This window comes from Choloepus didactylus, chromosome 2, assembly GCF_015220235.1.
Source record: "Choloepus didactylus isolate mChoDid1 chromosome 2, mChoDid1.pri, whole genome shotgun sequence".
Taxonomy (NCBI): domain Eukaryota; kingdom Metazoa; phylum Chordata; class Mammalia; order Pilosa; family Megalonychidae; genus Choloepus; species Choloepus didactylus.
Window position 1 is genome coordinate 32,338,546 of NC_051308.1, and position 23,650 is coordinate 32,362,195.

Below are 23,650 nucleotides of genomic sequence, written 5' to 3' on the forward strand. Positions count from 1 at the left end.
CCTGCGGCTCCATCCTGCTGTAACTCCCCAGCTCTGCCCCGGGCAGGTCATCCCGCTTTCGTATCCTCTGCAGTTGCCTCTTGGCCCCCGAACTCCCGTATCCCTGTATTCCACATTGCGGCTGCCGCAGCATCGCCGGCCGAAGCTGTCCCTTTCCCCTCCCCTCCGAGTGGTGCAGCCGTCCGCGCCCCCGGCCCGAGACTCTCTGGGGCCTCGACTCGGCACGGCCGCAGGACACCGCCGGGCTCGGCCAGCCGGGCTAGGGCTGGGGCCCGCGCGGGGCTCTGGGGCGGGTGTAGCCGAGGCAGAGGCGGGGGAGCTGGGAGGAGAGAGGGCGTGTGCGCGCGTGTGCGGGAGGGGGACGCCGCCATATTGGATCCGGACTCGTCCGCGAGCTTCAGCCTGCGTGCGGCGAGGTCTCGAGGAGCCTTGCGAACCGAGGGCGCGAGCACGAGCGCGAGAGGAAGAGGGAAAGCAGGGGAGGGGCAGGAGGGAAAGGAAGGGAGTGGTTGCGAGCTCGGCTGCCACAGCCTCTGGTCTCCTCAGGAGCGGCACCAACCCCTCCGCTTGCACCTCGGCCGCTTCACTACTCGTGGAGGAAAGATGCCCTTAACCCAGGGGTGTGAAGAAGCGGGAGAAGTAGCTGCTGGAGCCGCCCGCGCCGCCGCCGCAGCTGTTGCCATCCGTGTCCTTTGAATTCAGAAAGGCACCCCCCTTTCCAGGGGCGTCGGAAGCCTCCGGCGCGGCGGCCGCGGTGCGGGTGTGGAGAGGCCGGGCTCTCGGCCCAGCGCGGCCCGGCAGACGAGCGACCACCGCCATGGAGCGGGCTCGGGCGGCGAAGTAGCCGCTGCTCCCGGAGCCCGGGTGCGAGTGCCGCCCCGCAGCTCGCGTTTCCAACCTCGTCTGCGCCGCCAGTCAGGCCCCTGGGAGAAGCGGGGAGAAAAATGAAGAGTTTTAATCGGAATCCGTTGAAAATAAGACCAACTGCAAAGCCTTAGAAGAAGGAGCTCGTTGGAGAAAGGAAAAGCCTTCCTCGGGCAAGACTCAGCGTGCTGCGGAGTGGCTGCTTCAGGGACCTCGCCCCTTCCCTTCCCTCTGGAATAATTGTGGCTGATACATTATCCAAGTGGTGGTTGGGAGGATTTGCAGCAGAATTTTTGGTCCCCTCCCCCTTAAATAATTCAGTTTTTTCCCCCTCCCTTTTCTATTTTTCTTCTTCTCGGGAAGTGAATTGCTGATGCAAATCGGACTTTATTCATTAGTGATGCAACCGGATTCATTTCAGGATTATGTTGCATGAGCTGAATTTTGAATGAAGGAGAATAATTTTTTTTTTTAAAGAAGTATTGGCTTTTTGGTTCGTTGTACTTTTAATATTATTTTATTTAAATATACGGTCTAGTTGTATTCCTTAAAAATGTATTGAATATATATTTTATAATAATTTTTCTTCAAAATATATGTATATATGTGAAATCGAAGACGCTTTAGTTGATTGAGGTTACCGGTGTGTTGAATGTTTAATTCAGCACCAGCGTTACATGACAGTGGTTTATTTTTAAAACCACACCTTTTGAAATTTAGGTTCACATAAATATTGTAAAAATAGTAATAATAATTTAAAGGAAAACCAGTAGAAATTGAAGCAAACATGTCTGGAGAAGTGCGTTTGAGGCAGTTGGAGCAGTTTATTTTGGACGGGCCCGCTCAGACCAATGGGCAGTGCTTCAGTGTAGAGACTTTACTGGATATACTCATCTGCCTTTATGATGAATGCAGTAATTCTCCATTGAGAAGAGAGAAGAATATTCTTGAATACCTAGAATGGGGTAAGTTTGTATTTTTTTGTTTTTAACGCTCTTAATTTAGTCTTTAGCTGGGCATTATGATGTAATTATGAATAACTTCTGCTCTGTAATGGGTGTATATATAATAATATTCAAGACCAAAGAATAGACACCAGTTATTCGAGATTTTTTTTTGTAGTTTGGTAAGTAAGTTTCCGGGAGTGAAACAGTGCTACTGAATTATTGCCTTTATTTAAGGCCTGTTCAATGTGGAAATTATGATGTAGAACTTGGGTTTTTAGGTCAGAAGTAAGAGATTTTGAATAAATTATGTGATGGACAAAAAATAGGTTATTGCTCACAGTTCCCTAATGCATAGCAACATGACATATATTCAACTGAAAGATATTTATTTGTGGAAACATTTCTTCCCAGACTTTGGAAATATCTGTGAAAATGGGAGGAGATATTAAAATTCCTGTTTATCTTAGGTTCACCGAACCTGAAGGTGATCAGTGGGTTTTATTTCATCTCTATGTGGTACAGCCAAGGAAGCTTCTAAACATGGACTTTACAGAAATTGTCATGTTTGTAAGATAAAATGACATGAATAGTTGAAAATTTTTGTGGTAGTTGGTGGAGAATATCTGGAAGCAGTTACAGCCTGAGTTAGATTTTAATCTAATTTAAATCTAAACTAGTTAGATTTTTGTCTTTATTTTACAATATAGATGTGATTTTAGAAGTCCTATTGTAAAGGAATAGATCAATGATGAGAACACATGCTTCATGTGACCTTCAAGCTCCAAGGCTTGGCTAAAGTTCTGCTTCTGATGTATACAGAATGCCTACTAACATCCCGCAATTTTCTGTTGGAAAAAATACACATCATCCGGATTTGTATTGGTACTTTGGCTTTTGAAGGATATTGGCCAAATAAGTATTTTGTACACTTGGAATACTAGTAATTTGAGTTTGTTGGCAAGTTTTTGTACTAAAATATCTTTGTTCTCAAGTAAAACTTTATTTTCCTGCAATAAAAGTCAATTGGCAGCTCTTTCCTTTTGTGGGATTTGAAGTTTCTTAAAAATTAGATTCCTAGCTAAACCACTGATTCAGGAGTGCCTATGCATAATAACTTTTCATTACTTATAGTTTGCTAGTGTCAGAAAGTTTCTAGCAACTTGGATGTCATGAGATTTTTAAAATTTATAAATGTGAATAGGATGATTTGTAAAAACAGACTACCAGACTTAGACTGGAAGTGTGAGCAGTCTGAACCATCTTTCAAGTGACTTCTCTCTTAAGAGTGAGACAATTTTGATTTTTGTACTGGTTTTGTGAGTATGTCTTTTTTTTTTTTTGATGGATAGATTAAATATTCTATAAAGCATATGCAATTTTACATCATCCCATGTTTCATAAATTTAGAAAATTTTGTAATCTTTCCTTTTAAAGACTTAAGGCAGAGGTTTTGGTACTTTTAGAGTTGGAGTTTTGAGTTCTTGAATTATGGCTCCATTGTGACATTGTTACCTGTGTTTATGATTGTGATTTAATATCTATTCTTTCTCATCTGCAAAACCATAGGAAGACTGTTTGGAAGTACCAGTAGTAAATATAATTTTAAAATTATGATAAAAGATAAAACCATATCCTCCATTGCCTTCTGGTTATTAGAATTTACATAGTAGTTTTATATTATGAGGTATTTTAGAATGACTTGCATATATTTTCTGGGAAATATGTTTTCTTGGTCTTTGTTTCTGCTATCTGTACAGACATCTTGTTCATACATATATATTTTTTAATAAGCCAAAAGTCAACTAAGTATTTGGCCAAATACGTTTTGTTTGTATTAATACATACCAGACAATTTCAACCAGGGACTTACGGTTCAAAGTTAATTAAGTTTAGTACTATATCTTTCATATTTTGTCATTTTAAAAGTTTGATATGGGATATAAAGAAAGTGTACAGTTTCTTATGTAAACTTGTATTGTGTTTTTCAGTAATAGAGAACAAGTGAATAGAATTTTTTAGGAATTATTTTGTACATTTTGGAGTTAGGCAGTGTCTCTTAAGTCTCAGCCAATTTTTAAGTTGGAAGTATGAGGTCTTGAAAGTGGAGTTATCAACCACAGAAGTTTAGGTAAGGACAAGATAAAAAAGTTAGGAATGGAAAAGCTGTCAAGAGATGTATCATGAGTAGTAGTATTTACTCTCTGGAAGTTATTTGAGAATTTAGGTTAATTAAGAATGCCAGTCTCTTCTATTCATTTAAATATTGAACTAGATTGGGTGTTCATGTATTAATTGATTACTTCATTTTGGGATAATGTCCATTTTTTCCTCATTATCTAGCATTATATTAAAAACAGTTTAGATTAAGGATGTTTCCAGATTGTGAATTGATCTCTAATTTTTAAGCCTTTTCTTTTCTTTCTTCTTTTTTTTTTGTGTGTGTGTGTCTGTGATGAAAATTTACAAGGATTGTTGTTGGGGTTAAATTTGATAATTTAGATTTGCCTTAAATGATATAATTTTTAATTTTTAAAAGACCCATTTGCTACAGCACAGTAGTAGTTAAATACTCTGTATTACAGGCTGTATATTTGTGTTTGCCTGTATATATTAATGGAAATGTTATCTAGCTATGCCTTATTTTTGTGCTGATGATAGGCTACTTTTAAAAATGGAGTCTGCTAAGATTCTAACTCAGTATTGCTTCTTTTCTATCAATTTCATTTTATTCCTAGTTATGGTCCATTTCCCTTTTTATTTTGGTAAAATTGGTGTTTTATTCTAACAATATGATGACAATAATAAGAAAACTGATAATTCAAAGATATATTGTTTTTCTTCCACAGCATTCCTTGAGCATGGTGTTGATGGCTCAAGGGAGGAAATAAGTAGAGCAGGAAAGAGGAAGAGAGGATTAAAGCCAATGAGCACAGAAGCAAGGGGATAAAAATTCTTTAAGGTCATATATCACTTTTAAATTTAGTAATGTGAGTTATTTTCCAGTTATAGCCAACAGGATTTGAAAGGCTGTTTAGTTTCCTTCTTAAGTTGTTGAAATGATTATGGTTTGTATATTTGTTTTTAAAATAAGAGTTTGATGCCAACAGTATAACTGTATAAAATTAAGTGGAGCTGTAGAAGTAAAAATAACTTTTAAGTTATGAACCAATTTGCTAGTAATGACTAAATGAGGAATGAGTACATCATTCATTGAATTGGCTACCCCTTGCTTCAAAATGGGAAACTGGAATTTTAGGAAATTTTTTACCAATTTACTTAAAAACTAAATGTAAGATAATATTAGTCAATAGAAAAGAAACATGTAAAACTATCTGCATGTGGAGAATGGTTTTGATGCTTGAATCCTGGGCTTTGTAACATGTCGTATAAATCATCATTAAATAACAATTTTATAGCCCATTCAGATTACTTTATATACAAAAATATGAGAGTCTGAATGATTAATAAATGTTATTCAAGTACATTAGCAGATACTATGATTTAAATTTTTCCTTTTATTAGAGTAATTTTAAAGCTTATTCACATTTTTTTCATGTTGCTCAATTAAGTGAGATGTGATGATGGCTTGATGGGAAGGATCTGAAACCTTTCTGGGATACTTTATTCTTCACTTCTGCTTTTCTTTATTGTTAGCTCTTCCTGAGTAGAATTTATGAATCGTACCAAATTACCAAAATGTTCCTTTAATACTGTTAAATTTATTTTTATCTAAATCCTCAATTAGGATAATAAATGTCTTCAGAATTATAGTTTTGTTTTCTTTATACTAGCTACTTAATAATCTCTTATTGTGAGAATGATAGCGAATAAGTACAGTTATTTGAGTTAACACAATGCTGGCATATGGTAGGAGTGTTGTTTGGTAAATGATGGCTTTCATTCTTATTCTTTTTCTTTCTTTTTTAAAAGAAATATCATTATAGGTGGTTATCAGATGATACTGGTTATTACACTAACTTGATATTCATTTGTAATTCTTTTGAGGAATATCTTTTTTTTAAAAGAATATATTGCTTTATGAATGAGAACAGGGATTTCAGGATTAACACTAAGAATTTTAGTAATTTATTTGATGTGGAAGTATAAGGCATACCTTAATAGCAGTATAAAAATAAATAAAAATAAATTTTTTTATGTTATGAAATGCCCCATATTTCTTGCAACTTGATTAATATTATATAGTAAGTAAGCCCAGGCTATTTTAGGATAAAAGAACTAAACTTAGCACAAATTAATATTTTCTTGTATTACTGTTTTCTGGCAGTTGAAAATTTCTTTCAAAAGTTTTTCTCTGTTAGTACACTTATTGCCAGTATATTGTGTATGTAGCTCATTATTTTTCATCCCGCTGGTTGTGATAGGTTTTAAGATCAATTTAATAAGTTTAACCAAAATTTTAAAAATTAAGTAGACTAGATTAGAATAGAAAATACCAAGTTCATTATGTGTAGAAGAAGGAAGTATTGTTATGCAGAACTCGTGTGTGTGTGTGTGTGTGTGTGTGTGTGTGTGTGTGTGTGTTTGTGCTGTGCTTGTGTTTTCTTACTGTAGGTTGGGGTCAAAAGACTTTGAAATATCTTATTGTGGATTAAGCTTAAGTATGTTGACTGTTCAGCAGCAAAAAGATTATGGGCATAGTTCATTTTTTCAAAAAGGACACTTGATAGATTGGGGACATACTGAAGAATTTATTGAAGGTTGGAAGTGGAGGTAGGGCAAGATACTGGGGAAAAAAGTGAGAAGGAAGAATATCTTGTCCCTTGATTGCTACTTCTGTCTGACCTGTGAAAGTTTGGGTGTTTTTAATTTAGAGTAACTTAATGGACATAGGAATTAACTTCAATCCTTTGTGTTGTCTTTAATGGCTCATTTCCTTTTCCTTTGTCAATTTCCTTTTCTGACTTTGGGTTCTTCCACTGATTGTCAGAGGTGTATAAGCTTGTTGGGCCTAGGGAAGACCATATGACCTATACACAAGGATAGTAGTTTCTTGGTTATATCTTCCCATTACTCCATATGAGCTCTATGTGAGAAGGATTTGCTACTTCCGTAGATTTTTCATCCCTTGCCACTCATTGAAACGGCCAGTGAGAGTGACTTCAAGTTTAAGTATCTGAGACCAAAAATTGCTTAGCTGCTTTTTGCACTGTATCTTGATGAATCAAGAAGTTCTTTCTTATCATAATGATTTTTGTTTTTGAGTGATTCATAATATATATGTGTAGGTCGCTTCAGACTTTTGCTTATTCCTTCCATATGAATGGTTGTCCTTTGTGGTTAACTGCATTTGAAACTCCCTTCCAGATGGAGGGGATTTTCTTTTCTTCCCGCTGATTGCAGGGTTACTCTTCCCAGCCAGTAACTCAACTCTTTGTCCCTAAAATTTCCACCTCTCTTATCCCATCAATTCGTGGGGAATGGCTGGCCTTCCATTTGGCTAGCATCGCTCCCCCCAGTTTAGTGCTGCACTTTGGCTTTCATGGCAACAAGAGGCATGAAGACCTGGATCCTCACCTTCCAATTCCACTATTTGCCCCATAATTCTTCCCCATTTGAACTGTTTGCTTCCATTTTGGGATTGTAGCCTTTTCACTCTGGCCTCCTCCCTAGTTTCAAAATGTGTCCAGAAATTCATGGGATATTAATAGTTGCTTTATGGGGTGTGTGGTGGTGGGGAGGTTTACATGGCTAAATGAGTTTGCAAAACTATTTCAGACAAAATCTAACCTTAAAAACCCCCGCAGAGCTGGGGGAGGATGAGGAGGTGTTGGACTTCCTCACCTATATTGTTGGCTGATGTTCTCACAAACATTGGGGACTAACGGCTTGATATGCTGAGCCCTCTGTCTTGGGGCTTGCCCCTATGAAGCTTGTTGCTACAAAGGAGAGGCTAAACCTGCTTAAAATTGTGCCTAAGCGTCTCCCCCTGAGTGCCTCTTTGTTGCTCAGATGTGGTCCTCTCTCTGAGCCACCTCGGCAAGTGATCTCACTGCCCTTCCCCACTACTTGGGACCTGACTCCCAAGGGTGTAAATCTTCCAAGCAATGCAGGATATGACTCCCGAGGATGAATCTGGACCTGGCATCGTGGGATTGAGAACATCTTCTTGACCCAAAGGGGAATGTGAAATGAAACGAAATAAAGCTTCAGTGGCTGAGAGATTTCAAATGGAGTCAAGAGGTCACTCTGGTGGGCACTGTATAGATAACACTTTTTAGGTTTTAATGTACTGAAATAGCTAGAAGTAAGTACCTGAAACTACCAAACCAGCCCAGTAGCCTTGACTCTTGAAGACGATTGTATAACAGTGTAGCTTACAAGAGGTGACAGTGTGATTGTGAAAACCTTGTGGATCGTATTCCCTTTATCCAGTGTATGGATGGATGAGTAGAAAAATGGAGACAGGGACTAAATGAAGATTGGGATGGAGTGGGAGGGATTTTTTTTTTTTTTTTTAACTTTTGTTTTTTATTCTTGTTTTTATTCTTTCTGGTGTAAAGAAAATGTTAAAAAATGGATTGGGGTGATGAAGACACAACTATATGATGGTACTGTGAACAGTTGATTGTGCTCCATGGATGATTATGTGTATGTGAATATATCTCAATAAAACTGAATTAAAAAAAACTGCAGGTCATCTTAGGGCTTATGAGGTTTATCTAATTATGGAATTATTCTTTTGTGGAGTATCTGGAGGATGGATGGCAAACAGTGTAGCATGGAATGTCTTTTGGGAAATAAGTCTTTAGAATGAGTTCATGGCTTTCTTATAACTCCCTGAGTATCAAGATTAGAAAGCGAAATGAGGGAAACTTCGGGATAGTGTATTGCTTGGTGAGAGAATCTAAATAAGTTAGATTTTACTTAGTGGTTGAGTTTTTATTGTCTTTGTGAAAGTCGTGTGGAGTAAGTAGCATGAGTGATCCTGGTGATACAATTACATATGGGAAAAGCATCCTATAAAAGTAGAGTGAAATTAGATATAATAATGAGCCTGTGCTTTCGACCCCTAAAGTACTTGAAATAACTCAGAAGTCTCTACTTTATGACCTTTATGTTGCTCTAATTAAATGTGCTGTTATTTGTGTATAGCCATTCATAATAAATACAGAAATTCTCACTTTGTTTTTCAGCTTCAGTTACGTAATTAATAGTAATTGTAACATTTTGCAAATCTATTGTCTGATTTTCTGAAAAGATTTCATTCATTACTTTGTGATCTTTAAAAGGAAAAGATCCTGGACTTACACATTTTAGAATCCATTATCGTGTTTTGTTTTTTTTTCACAAGTTAACATTTTCACTAAGCTGTTGGTTTTAGACTTTGTGGACAAATGTAGGATCTGTACTATTATTTGTAACATTATATCTGTGAAGCTGTGTTTCCAGTGCCAGAGCACCTGTTTATATGTACTATAAAGAATCCAGAAAATATATCCCTTTTGTTAAGGAAACAACCATATATAGTTGGTGCTGTTTTAGCACCATGGGCACAAATAGAACTCTGTACTTACTATAAACTTTTATTCTGGGTTTTAGGATGGCAGTTAATAACAACTGAACTTAGTTAGAGACATGTATCTTAAATGGGAATAAATTAATCAGTCTTGCTTTTTTACTCTTTTCCGATACAGATTTATTTTTCTCTTTAGCTCTTCCCTATCAGTACCGTCCTCCCACTCTCAATCTAATTATGCTCAAAAGTACCACTTATGTGGATGAAAACAGTCTTTTAAAAATACACAAGTTAGTTTAGTCATGTGCACTTATTTGTTAACTTATTTGATTCCAAATTGCTTAAACATGATAATAGGCTTAATCAACTAAAAAAACTGTTTCCTATTCAGTTTGTTCTGATCATAATAATAAAGGTTAATTAAATTTACTTAGAATTTTCATGGTGAAGTTCTGGAAGTGGAATACTTCAACCTAAAATATTCCTGCTCTAAACCAATTTGGTGAAGAGCAGGGGCTTTGGATTCAGACTGACTCGTTTGATTACTGGCTGGGTGATTTATGCAAGTTACTTAACTTCTCTAAGTCTGTTTTATCATCTGTAAAATGGACATAATAATACCAGATTTTTACCAAAAATTTGAGAGTTGGTTTAGGATTTTTCCTTTTCTGGTGTTTATAGTTGCATTTTATTGGCTTGTTTCCCATTTTGCTTTTAAAGTTTCTATGTTGTCCAACCTTATGATAAAGGAAAAATTAAAATGTCATTTTTGGTAGAATGTAAATTGAAATTTATCACTTTTCTAATACAAGGAAGTAAATAACTATTTCACCATTAACAGACATATTTATATCTTACTGATAGTATTTTATTAAATTATTTTGGCATTGCAGATGTCTTTCTCTGTGTAACTAAGATACTTTGTATTGGAACATTTTATTGTCATTAAGTTATTTACTGAATTATTTTTCGGTGAATATTAAGCCACCGTCCATTCTTTCCATCACTAATTGCAAATGTTAAGAAACAGCTAGTTTCTTTTTATTTTTAAATATTTTATAGCTCCAGTCTTCAAATCTGTGGAAGGGTTTACTTCTAGACATCAACTCAGAAGATTAAAAATCATAGTGAAAATTATTGATGTGTTCATTTAGGATTTTTTGTGGACTGAAGATTTGGTGGCACCCAAAAATTCATGTTGTGGTCTGGCAGTGAGTAGGAAGGAAAACTAGCAGTGTATTCTAGTTCTTCCTAAACTGTATTTCAGTAGATTTTAATGAATATTCTGAAAATTAAGGGTTTACTGGAAAGATTGCAAAATATTGCTTATTTATCCCTCTTTGTATATGACAGAGCACAATATTATAGTACAAGTTTTAAAAGTTCTTCTGTACAAAAACCTCTTTAACTTTGTTATCTAGTATTTGCCTGCCTCATTTGACTCTGGAACCCTTTTTTTGAAGAACAGTTTGAGAAATGCTGGTGTACATTAGGAAACCATAGACAGTGTCAGGGTCTTTAAACTGATAGAAAGTGATTACTACTTTCTTCTACCAAATTGTTTTTTGGATAGTGTCTCAATTTACATCAAATTCTGAACTGACTTGCCTTTGTCCTTTACATGTTTCACATTTTTGAAACTTCCATTTGTATCACCTAGAAGCCAGTCATAATATTTATTAAGTTGGTGTGGAGTTCTGCAAATAAAACAGAAAAAGGACAAATAGACTTGATGTATACCTGTGTGGGATTTATATCTATATATGCAGTTCCTGGTTTGCAAAGATGTTCCTGCTAACTTCGTGATTTTTTCTTTTTTTCAGTAGTGCCTGATCATTTTCCAGTCCAGCTACCTCTAACCAATAGCATGAAATTTGAGATTGAGACTGTCATGGCTATGAAATAGAACAAAGCTAATTAGCTTTTAAGGGAGTTTTGTCAAAGCAGTAGTATCCTGCTACAGCAAGAATTACTTCCTGAAATATCAGCTTTTGCTGGGAATGGCTAATGCCCAAAGTTGATTCTTTGATACTATTAAAAGCAGTCAAGCATCTACTTAGAAGTTTTCTGTCCTGTGATTTTAAAAAGTACTTATTTGAAAAGATTAGGAAAAAAGCCCCCACTAGGAGGCAGTAGCTAAAGCCCTGTTTTGAGACTTTAAGATTAAATTGCTAGTTAACTATGACCTTGCCCTGACCAAAGATCATGACTATGAAACACTTAGAAACAAGTTAAAAGCTCAGGTATGTGGTGAAGCTGAAAATATCAATGTGATATCATTAAGCTTTTCCACACACCATACTTATAAAGATTTTCTTGAGTTTATGGTTAAAACCACAACAGATTTGCAAATCTAGTATAATTTCTAATTCTGCCTTTTTGCTACATACCTTTGTAATGTGTCACCTCATTTCTGACTGAGGTATGCTAAGTTGACAGTTTCCTCAGGAGTCCATTGCTGTGTTACACTGTTTGAGGTTGTGATTAAGTGTGATCATACTTGTTTTGCCTGTGTGCCTCTGGTAATTCCAATAAAGTGCACCAGCTAATGGGTTATCCTGGTTTCGTTCAACTTTTGTGTACAGGTGGCTCAACTGACTTGGCTGTATTAAACTTATATAAATGGATTACTTTCCTGGATCTTAATGACCTTATTAATCATGTTTTTTTCTTTTCCCCGTTCAGTGCTAAGTAGTCTCATTATTACATGTGCCCTAACCTGAAATACTCTGAATCCTGTACATCCAGGTTCTTTGTTTAGTAGAAGGACTTAAAAATACTTAATAACATGATCCCTTGATCCTGTCAACATCCTACTTAATATCTCTTAGTATCTACTGATAGCGTTCAGAATGAAATTCAAACTCCTTAGTATGGCATACAGAATTTTAAAATTTTAGTGTCTATTTCCCTAATCATTTTTTTTCACTTTGTAAAAATATTTTTTTAACAAATTTGAAACAATCTCAAACTTATAGATAACATTGCAAATACAGTACAGTTTTTTTCTCCTGAACCACTTGAGACTAAGTTTCCTATCTGATGTCCTATCATTCCCAAACACTTTAGTTTGCATTTCCTACATTTGCCTACATAACCATAATACAGTTGTTAAAAGTAAGAAATTTACATTGATGTATTACTGTCATCTCATCCTTAGACTCCATTAAAATTTTGTCAGTTGTCCTAATAATATCTTTGTAGCAAAATAATTAAGTTTGCAATCATGTGTCCCACTTGGATGTCGTGTCTTCTAGTGTCATTCATTCTGGACCAAGTCTTCAAGTTTTCCTTGGCTTTCATGACTTTGATTGACACTTCCAAAGATTGCAGGCCAGTTATTTTACAGTGTGTCCTTCAATTGGTGTTTGTTTCCTCATCGTGGATTTAGATAATACATCTCTGACAGGAATATCACAGGAATCATTCTGTGTTCTTATTGCGTACTATCACATGACACATGATTTCGTATTGCCCCATAACTATGGTGGTTCATTTTATTTTCTTCGTTAAGGTGGTATCTGCCAGCCTTTTCCATTGTAAAATTACTTTTTTCCCTTTTGTAATTAAAAAGTATTCATGGGGAAGTGCTTTGAAATTATTTAAGTGTCCTGTTCCTAATTAAACTCTATTCATTTATTTATATCAGTGTGGACTCATGGTTTTTTAAAAATATTTTTAAAAATTCAATTTTATTTAGATTATTCACATACCATACAATCATTGAAAGTGTACAGTCATTCACAGTACCATTATATGGTTGTGCATTCAGCACCACATTTAATTTTTTTTCAATTTTAGAACGTTTTCATTACTCTGGAAAAGAAATAAAAATAAAAAAGAAATCCTCCCATACCCTAATCCACCCCCCCATTATTGACTCAGTATTGTTACAGTACGTTTGTTACTGCTGATGAAAGAATATTAAAATATTACTAACTGTAGTACATAGTTTGCAATAAGTACAGTTTTTCCTCATATACCCTTCTATTATTAACTTCTAATAATAGTGTCATGCATTTGCTCTAGTTCATGAAAGAAATTTCTAATATTTGTACAGTTAATCATGGACATTGTCCACCACAAGATTCACTGTGTTATACATGCCCGTGTTTTAACCTCCAACTTTCCTTCTGGTGACATACATGACTCTAAACTTTCCCTTTCTATGACATTCACACACCATTCAGCACTGTTAGTTATTCTCAGAATAACATGCTACAGTCACCTCTGTCCATTTCTTAATGCTTAACTTCAACCTAGTGAAGCATTCTGCATATATTAAGCAACCACTCCCCATTCTTGAGCCTCATTCTATATCCTGGTAACCTATATTTCATGTCTACAAGTGTACATATAAGTTCATATCATTGAGATCATACAATATTTGTCCTTTTGTGTCTGACTCATTTCACTCAATGTAATGTCCTCAGGTTTCATCCAGCAACCCATTTTTTTGTTTTGTTTTGTTTTGTTTTAAGATGGTTTTATTCATGCATCATACATTCCATCCTAAGTAAATAATCAGTGGTTCCCCATATAATCACGCATTCACCACCACCACCACTCTCTAAGGACATTTCCATTTCTTCCACAAAGAAAGAGGAAGAGTCAAAAAAAGTAGAAAGACAAAAGGAAAAGGAAAAGAAAGAAAAAAATGACAGCTAAAAAGCAACAAAAGAAAAGCTTAAAATCAAGTGCTATAAAAAAGTTAGCACCATCATTGCCAAGAATCCCATACCCCTCCCTTATATCCCCCTCTTATAGACATTTAGCTTTGGTATATTGCCTTTGTTACATTAAAGGAAGCATGATACAATGTTTCTGGTAACTGTAGACTCTTGTTTGCATTGATTTTATTTTTTACCAATACCACCCCATTTTTCACACCTTGGATGGTTGACATTCATTTGTTTTCCCTCATGTAAAAACATATTTGTACATTTTATCACAATTGTTGACTGCTCTAGGTTTCATTAAGTTATACAGTCCCAGTCTTGATCTTTCCTCTTTCCTTCTGGTGTCCCCCATGCCCCTAACCTTCCTCTTTCTACCATACTCACAGTTATCTTTGTTCAGTGTACTTACATAATTGTGCTTCTGTTATAGTTTGCTAATGCTGCTGAAATGCAAAACACCAGAGATGGATTGGCTTTTATAAAAGGGGGTTTATTTGGTTATACAGTTACAGTCTTAAGGCCATAAAGTGTCCAAGGTAACACATCAGCAGTCTGGTACCTTCACTGGAGGATGGCCAATGGTGTCCAGAAAACCTCTGTTAGCTGGGAAGGCACATGGCTGGCATCTGTTCCCAAGTTCTGGTTTCAAAATGGCTTTCTCTCAGGACATTCCTCACTGGGATACAGTTCCTCAAAAATGTCATTCTCAGTTGGTCTTGGGGCGTTTGTCCTCTCTTAGCTTCTCTGGAGGAAGAGTCTGCTTTCAATGGCTGTCTTCAGACTGTCTCTCATCTGCAGCTCCTGTGCTTTCTTCAAAGTGTCCCTCTTGGAGGTAGCTCCTCTTCAAAAGGTCATTCTCAGCTGCGCTGAGTTCCTTCTGTTTGTTAGCTCATTTATATGGCTCCAGTGATTTAATTTAGACCCACCCATTCAGGGATTGGAAATTATCCAATCAGAGTCATCACCCACAGTTGGGTGGCGCGCATCTGCACAGAAACACTCAAAGAATTACAATCTAATCAACACTGGTAACATCTGCCCACACAAGATTACATCAAAGATAATGGCATTTGGGGGACGTAATGCATTCAAACTGGCACATTCGACCCCCTGGACCCCAAAATGACATTATCTTTCCATATACATTATTCCCACAACAATATCACAGAAACTTCAATCATTTCAGTAACAATAGTTAAGTACAAGATCCCATCAAAATCAGTTATAGACATGATAGGTCCTAAGGCATAATTCTCCTTTAGCTGTGGGTCTGTGAACTTAGAACAAGTTATGTGCTTCCAGTATACAAAGGAGGGACATTCATAGGATAAACTTTCTCATTGCCGTAAGGAGAAACAGTAAGGAAAACAGGGTTAACAGGACCAAAACAGTTTGTAAAACCTGCAGTACAAACTCCATTAGATTTCAAAGTCTGAGAGTCATTAACAGAACGACATTACATCCTTGGGGCTTGAGAAAGTGGGAGTCTAACCCTTCCTAAGGGCCTTTACAGCAGCTCTTTCCTCTCCAAAAGCCAGGGTGAGTTCTCGGACATATCCACACATTGGGGAGACCACCTTTTCGGCCCCACTGTCCTCAAACATTGGGGCAGCACCCGGATTCCCTTCCATCTTCGGGCGCACGCTCAACCCCTTCAGAACAGTGTGGTGGCAGCCAGGCTCTCCCCAATTCCCTGGGAATGTTCCCCACCCTCTTTGGGGCTTGGGGTGGCAGAACATTTCCTGAGCATCGAGGTGGAAGGCCAGGGCAAACTCACCCTTTCCATGCATGTGGGCTGCTCCGCTCTCCCAGCCTGAGACCCCTTGACTCCAGACCTCAACCTCCATGGCTCTGTCTTTGAAGAAATTTTTCCTTCAATTTGTTCCTTGTCTGTCTCCAGTTCAGACCGACAACGGCTCCGTCTGTAAAGATCTTGCAAAAATTCTGTTGGCTTCACATGAAGCACACGGGTCAAAGCCTTCAGACGATAGGATTTTCCACAAATCCTTTCTGCTTAACTTTTTCTTCAGTCTTGGCTTGTGCTGAAATGGTGGCTGAGTTCCATGTTTGGTTACATCCTCACATTGGGCTGTAGCTTCTGGGTTTCACCCCTCTGGAAGCCCAGAGTTGTTCAGGCCATCAGTTTCTGGTTTCTTTGAAACCAAGAGTTCATTTGTCAGCTTCTCTCTGTCCTCTTGCATTTTACTATAAGCTGCAAGTAAAAGCCAGGCTACTACTCTGTATTTTGCTTGGAGAGCTCATCAGCTAAATATTCCAGGTTGTTGCTTTCAAATTCTGCCTTCCATCCAACATCAGGACTCAATTTTGCCAAATTCTCTGCCACTTTAAAACAAGGATCGCTTTTCTTCCAGTTTGCAACAACACATTCATCATTTCTGCTCAAGTTCTCATCAGAAGTATCTTTAGAGTTCATATTTCCACAAACAGTCTCTTCAAAGCCGTTTATGCCTTTTCTGTCAAGCTCCTCACAATTCTTCCAGAACCTTCCTCTTATCCATTGAAAAAGCCGTTCCAGCGTGTTTGGTATTTGCAAACACAGCAGCACCAGCACCGCATTCTTGGTACCAAAATCTGTTCTAGTTTGCTAATGCTGCTGGAATGCAAAAACACCAGAGATGGATTGGCTTTTATAAAAGGGGGTTTATTTGGTTACACAGTTACAGTCTTAAGGCCATAAAGTGTCCAAGGTAAGACGTCAGCAATCGGGTACCGTCACTGGAGGATGGCCAGTGGTGTCTGGAAAACCTCTGTTAGCTGGGAAGGCACATGGCTGGCATCTGCTCCAAAGTTCTGGTTTCAAATGGCTTTCTCCCAGGACATTCCTCACTAGGCTACAGTTCCTCAAAAATGTCACTCTTAGTTGCACTTGGGGTATTTGTCGTCTCTTAGCTTCTCCAGAGGAAGAGTCTGCTTTCAACGTCCGTCTTCAGACTATCTCTCCTCTGCAGCTCCTGTGCTTTCTTCACTGTCCCTCTTGGCAGTAGCTGCTCTTCAAAGGGTCACTCTCAGCTGCACTGAGTTCCTTTTGTTTGTCAGCTCATTTATATGGCTCCAGTGATTTAATTTAGACCCACCCTGAATGGGTGGGGTAACACCTCTATGGAAATTATCCAGTCAACATCATCACCCACAGTTGGGTGCGGCGCATCTCCATGGAAACACTCAAAGAATTAGAATCTAATCAACGCTGATAATATCTGCCCACACAAGATTACATCAAAGATAATAACATTTGGGGGACATAATACATTCAAACTGGTACAGCTGCCATCACCCAAAATTGTACTCCAAATCTCTCACTCCTGTCTTTCCCTGTCTGTCTGTAGCACTCCTTTTAGCATTTCCTGTAGAGAAGGTATCTTGTTTACAAACTCTCTCATTGTCTGTTTGTCAGAGAATATTTTAAACTCTCCCTCATATTTGAAGGACAGTTTTGCCAGATTAAAATTCTTGGTTGGCAGTTTTTCTCTTTCAGTATCTTAAATATATCATACCACTGCCTTCTTGCCTCTGTGGTTTCTGCTGAGAAGTTCACACATAGTCTTACTGAGCTTCCCTGTGGGGTGGTGGATCACTTTTCTCTTGCTGCTTTCAGGATTCTCTCTTTGTCTTTGACGTTTGATAATCTGATTATTATGTGTCTTGGTGTAGGTCTATTTTGATCTATTCTGTTTGGGGAGCACTGCACTTCTTGTATCTGTAATTTCATGCCCTTCATAGGAGGTGGGAAATTTTCATTGATTTTCTTCCATTATTGCTTCTGCCCCTTTTACCTTCTCTAAGTCGTTCTGGACACCCGTGACACATACATTCATGCACTTCATGTGGTCATTCAATTCCCTGAGATGTTGCTCATATTTTTTCATTCTTTTCCCTATCTGTTCTTTTGTGTATAGGATTTCAGGTGTCATGTTCTTCAGTTCCTGAATGTTTTCTTCTGCTTCTTGAAATCTGCTGTTGTATGGCTCCATTGTGTTTTTCATTTCTTGTGTTGTGCCTTTCATTTCCATAGGTTCTGCCAATTGTTTATTTCAAGCTTTCGAGTTCTTCCTTATTTTCGCCCAGTGTTTTCTTTATATCCTTTGTGTTGTTTTGCCGTATCTTTCCTCAACCCATTGAATTGGTTTTTGAATTGATTTATCATATTTATTTGAAGATTTTTAATTAGTTGTTTTAATTCCTGTGTCTCAGTTGACGTGTTAAGTTTGTTCCTTTGACTGGGCCATATCTTTGTTTTTCCTAGTGTAATTTGTAGTTTTCTGTTGTCTAGGCATCTGGTTTCCTTGATTACACCAATCAGATTTTCCCAGACTAGAATGGGCTCAGGTTTCAGAAGGAGGTTGTGCTTGGTATCAGGTTTCCCTGAGGGCCCGTTCTAGAAGATTGACAGACTTTCCTGTGAGGCCTCTAGATGCTGTGCTTTTCCTATCCTGACCAGCAGGTGGCACCTGTCAGCCCATTGCTCCCCTCTGGTGTAAAGAGGTGTGGTCCCTTTAATTCTCAGCAGATCCTGTCCTGGCCAGAGACTTGAGTGTGTCAGAAGCCAGGCTTAAGTTGTTTCTGGTTTTATTGTTTGTTTTCCCCCAGGCCCTGGGGTCTGAGTTCTGAGGGGAGGGCAGCCACTTGTGCTGGGCCCTGCCCCCCCTCCTCTTAGGGAAGATTATCCGCTAGGGAGTTGTCTTCTGCACTTGAATTACTCCTTTGTCTCTCTGACTCTGATAACTCTACCCTTGCCTGGGTCAGCACTGAGATCCTAAAATGCCTGAGGCTTTCTCCATTGAGCTATTCAGATTGAGAGGAAAAAAAAAAAAGGAGAAAGAGAGAAAGCCCCTTTTCATAGCCAGTCCCTGCCCCACCCCACCCCCACCCCCAGTTTGGCCGGTTGGCCAGAGATAGTACCCGGTCCTCTGTACTCCTTTTCTTGGAGTTTTCCAGTGTTCTGAGCTCAGCTGTCTCCAAAAGCCTCTTGTTTTTGTCAGCCCCACCGCCTCTTCGCTGAGAGTGACCTTAGGGCACTTTCCTGCTTGTTAGGGGTTTATCTGTGCTTGTAGCTTGTATTCCATAGTCCACATTTGTTAATTAAAACTGCAGTTGAAGCTTGGTTGAGCTACATTTGCTTACTCTTGGCAGGGACTGTTTCTTTTGCCTACAGTGAAGTTTTACAGCTTAGCCTGCTGTGGTGGTGGGGATTTTTACTTACAGCTTTTATGCTGTGATCTCAGATGTTCCACTCATTCCAGGCTGGTATATGATGTGTGAACAGTCATGGTTGTCCCCCAACAGTTGTTCCATACTATTTACTAGTTGTTCCTGGCTGTTTACTAGTTGCTAATTCCATATCTCTCTATGTTGCCATCTCGCCTTGCCTGAACTCATGGTTTTAACACTTTATTCATTAGGCTATAAACCTTTATTTATTTATTTTTATTTTGGGAAGGTGTAGGTTTACAGAACAATCTGTAGTTGTAGTTTATAGAATACAGGATTCCCGCACCCCACCAACATCTTGCATTAGTGTGGAATGTTTGTTACAATTGATGATGGTGCATTTTTATAGTTATGCTATTAATTAAAGTCCATGGTATAACTAAGTGTTCACTGTTTGTGTAGTGTAGTTCCATGGATTCTTTTTTAATTGTTATTTTATCTGACATTTCCCCTTTTAATCACATTCGGATATATATTTCTATGCTGTTAACTGCTTTCACAATGTTGTGCTACCATCACCATCATCCATTACGAAAACATTTCCATCATTCCAAATAGGAACCCTGGCATTTCAAACCTTAATTTCCCAATACCTATCTCCCCCATCGTCTTGTAACCTATATTCTAGATGCCAACTCTGTAAGTTTGCTGAAGATAAATTAATGATTGGAGTTTAATTAGGAACAGGACATTTAAATAATTTCAGAACACCTCCTCATGAATACTTAATTGCAAAGGGGAAAAAAGTAACTTTACAGTTGAAAAGCCTGGCAGATACCCTGTCTTTCTGGGCCTCTATTTTATCCTGGGCTTTTGCTTGTTAGTTGTTTTGGCGTTCCCCTGTTTACAGGAGTTTGGTTGTCGGTTCTGTTTCCCAGGAGACCTCCCTCTCCTGGGTGTTTGGAGGTGGCAGGCCTTTGTCCCAGACTGTTCGCTTCTGTAGTTTTTTACACTTCTTCTGTTGTCCCAAGCTGTTTTTGCCTGTAGGGCAAATTCTGGGAGGAGGGGACACCAGAGAGGACTTTCCTCAGTTAGTCATTCCCTGCCAAAACAGGGCCAGGGACCCATGAAGTGAGCCCATACTGGCTCCATGATGCCCTGGGGAGGGGATCTGGAAAGGTGCCAAGAGCTTCTTGACAGTTCCCCAGGGCTGAGCTTTCCTGGACTGCCCAGCAAATACAGCTTTTCAGCTAACTGTCCCCTGCAGGCCTGAAGAAGCACAGCCTCTTTAAGTCTCTACCACTGCTGCCCCTGTCTGTGGAGGGCTGAACCAATGGTGGCTGCAAGGGCAGGTTGAAACAGTGGCTGCCCTCAGAGCTGGGCCCCAGAGACTAACCAAAAATTTGCTAATCAAAAGCCATAATTAGTGATTGGCTGTGCCCACCCCTGGCCTTAGGCAAGAGGATTTTTATGTCCTTTTCTGTCACCAGTGAGCTAGCCATGGCCAGGGCAGCGTATAGCAAGAGTAGGGGATGGGCTCCAGGAGCTGCCAGGTGGAGAGAGCTGCCAGGTGGAGAGAGAGCAATTTATTGTTCTTTATTGTAATTTATCAGCTTCTTCCTCCTGCTCTTCCCTGGATGCTGTACAGTGTTTTTCTGGTCTCTGGAGTTTCAAAAATAGTTTTTTCAGATAGTTCCTGCCTGTTTAATAGTTGTTTTGCTGGAAGGACTGAGTACTGAAGCTCCCTACTCTGCCATCTTTGAATTCCTTGATCTCGTTACTTATTTGGAGGCTCAGGTCTGGCCAGTGGGAACCCCTTCATGTTGGCTTCTTTGTTTTCTGACATGTCCCCATGATTTTTTGAGTGCTTTCTTGTTTGAGGCTCATCTGTACTTTCCTTGCCTCAGCTCTGGAATTAGCCATTTCTTCAAGGAGTCCTGGTTCTTTTTAGTGGAGGAATTTATTTAGAAGCAAAGATCTGGGCTCTCTCTGTGTATGCTCATTGCTATTCATTGTCGCTGCTCCTAAGTTCTATTAGTGGATAGGGCTATTTATATTCCTCCCTCCCTCCCTCCCTTCCTCCTTCCTTCCTTCCTTCCTCTATCTGCCTGTCTGTCTATCTACAGGCATACCTAATTTATTGTGCTTCACAGCTCGTGCACTTTTTACAAATTGAAGGTTTATGGCAATCCTGCATCAAGCAAGTCTGTTGGTGTCGTTTTTCCAACCGGATGTGCTCACTTATGTCTTTGTCATATTTTGGTAATTCTTGTAATATTTCAAGCCTTTTTACTGTTATAGTATGTGGTATGGTAATCTGTGAACAGTGATCTTTGATGTAACTGTTGTAGTTGTTTTCGGGCATTACAAACCTTGCTTACATAAGACGCCAAACTTAATCGATAAATGTTGTGTCTGTTGACTCCTCCACCACCAACTGGCCATTCCCCTGTCTCTCTCCCTCTGTTTGGGCCTCCCTATCCTCTGATACACAACAATATTGAAATTAGGCCACTTAGTAATCTTACAGTGGCTTCTAAGTTGTTCAAGTGAAAGGAAGAATCACACACTTCTCAGTGAAAATCAAAAGCTAGAAATGATTAAGCTTAGTGAGGAAGGCATGTTGAAAGCTAAGATAGGCTGAAATTTAGGCCTATTGCACCAAAAGTTAGCCACGTTGTGGATGCAAAGGAAAAGCTCTGAAGGAAATTAAAAGTGCTATTCCAGTGAGCACATGGATGATAAAAAGGTAAGAGAGTTATTGCTGATACGGAGAAAGTTTTAGTGGTCTGGATAGAAGAGCAAACCAGCCATGACATTCCTTTAAACCAAAGCTTAATCCAGAGCAAGGCCCTAACTCTTTTCAATACTATGAAATCTGAGAGAGGTAAAGAAGCTGCAGAAAAAAAGTTTGAATCATCAGAGATTGGTTCATGAGGTTAAAGGAAACAAGCTTTCTCCATAACATAAAAGTGCAAGGTGAAGCAGCAAATGCTGATGTAGAAGCTGCAGCAAATTTTCCAGAAGATCTAAGATCTATCTAAGATAATTGATGAAGGTGGTTACACTAAACAACAGATTTTCAAAGTAGATGAAACAGTCTTCTATTGGAAGATTTCATCTGGGACTTTCATAGCTATAGAAGAGTCAGTGCCTCACTTCAAAGCTTCAAATGTCTGGCTGACTCTCTTGTTAAGCATTAATGCAGCTGGTGACTTTAAAATTGAAGACAATGTTCATTTACCATTTTGAAAATCCTGGGGCCCTTAAGAATTATGCTAAATCTACTCTGCCTGTGCTCTATAAATGGAACAACAAAGCCTGGTTGATAGCACAGCTGTTTATAACATGGTTTACTGAATTTCTTAAGCCCACTGTTGATACCTACTGCTTAGGAAAAAAGATTCTTTTCAAAGTATTACTGCCCATTGACAATGCACATGGTTACCCAAGCGCTCTGATGGAGATGAACAATGGGATTAATGCTGTTTTCATACCTGCTAAGACAACATCCATTCTGCAGCCAGTGGATCAAAGAGTCATTTAGAATTTCAAGTCTTATTATTTAAGAAATACTGTACATTTCATAAGGCTATGGCTGACATATATAGTGATTCCTCTGATGGATATGGACAAAGTCAATTGAAAACCCTCTGGAAAGAATTCACCATTCTAGATGCCGTTAAGAATATTTGTGATTCAGGGGAAGAAGCCAAAATATTAACATTAGCAGGAGTTTGGAAGAAATTGGTTCCAACCCTCATGGATGACTTAGAGGGATTCAGTACTTCTGTGGAGTAAGTCACTGCTGATGTGGTGGAAATAGCAAGAGAACTAGAATTAGAAGTGAAGCCTGAAGATGTGACTGAATTGTTGCAAACTCAAGGTGAAACTTGAACAGATGTTTCTTATGGATGAGAATAAGAAAGTGGTTTCTTGAACTAGAATCTACTGCTCTTGAAGATATGGTGAACATTGTTGAAATGACAGCAAAGGATATAGAATGTTATAGAATGTAACATAAACTTAGTTTATAAAGCAGCAGCAGGGTTTGAATGGGTTGACCCCAATTTGAAAGAAGTTCTAGTATGAGTAAAATGCTATCAAACAGCATCAGAGATATCTTTCATGAATAGAAGTCACTCAATGTGGCAAACTTCATTGTCTTACATTAAGAAATTTCCACAGCCACCCAGCCTTCAGCAGTTGCCACCTTGATCAGTCAGCAACCATCAACATCAAGGCAAGACCCTCCAGCAGCAAAAAGATTATGACTTGCAGAGGGCTCAGAGGATGGTTAGCATTTTTTTAGCAACGAAGTATTTTTTAAGCTAAGGTATGTACATTGTTTTTTAGACCTACTGCTTTTGCACACTTAGTAGACTACAGTATAGTGTAAACATAATTTTATATGCACTAGAAATCAAAATCTTCGCATTACTCATTTTATTGCAATATTCACTCAGTTACTGTGGGCTGAAACTGGAACTGCAGTATCTCCAGTGTATGCCTGT

The 23,650-nt window shown here is 38.5% G+C and overlaps 1 protein-coding gene across 10 annotated transcripts in view; it reads left to right on the forward strand.

The window, feature by feature from the left end:
• The first annotated feature begins 400 nt into the window (after positions 1-400).
• The window catches only part of CDC42BPA (CDC42 binding protein kinase alpha), a 449,333-nt gene continuing 426,083 nt past the window's right edge, over positions 401-23,650 (forward strand). For 4 of the 10 annotated variants that reach the window (XM_037822673.1, XM_037822672.1, XM_037822671.1 and 1 more), the window contains exon 1: positions 403-1,829. In XM_037822673.1, coding sequence (XP_037678601.1) covers positions 1,652-1,829 — 178 coding nt within the window. In that variant the 5' untranslated portion in view covers positions 403-1,651. Of the gene's footprint in view, positions 1,830-23,650 lie in introns of all 10 variants that reach the window. The other 6 variants (XM_037822691.1, XM_037822669.1, XM_037822670.1 and 3 more) reach the window with 3 other exon arrangements.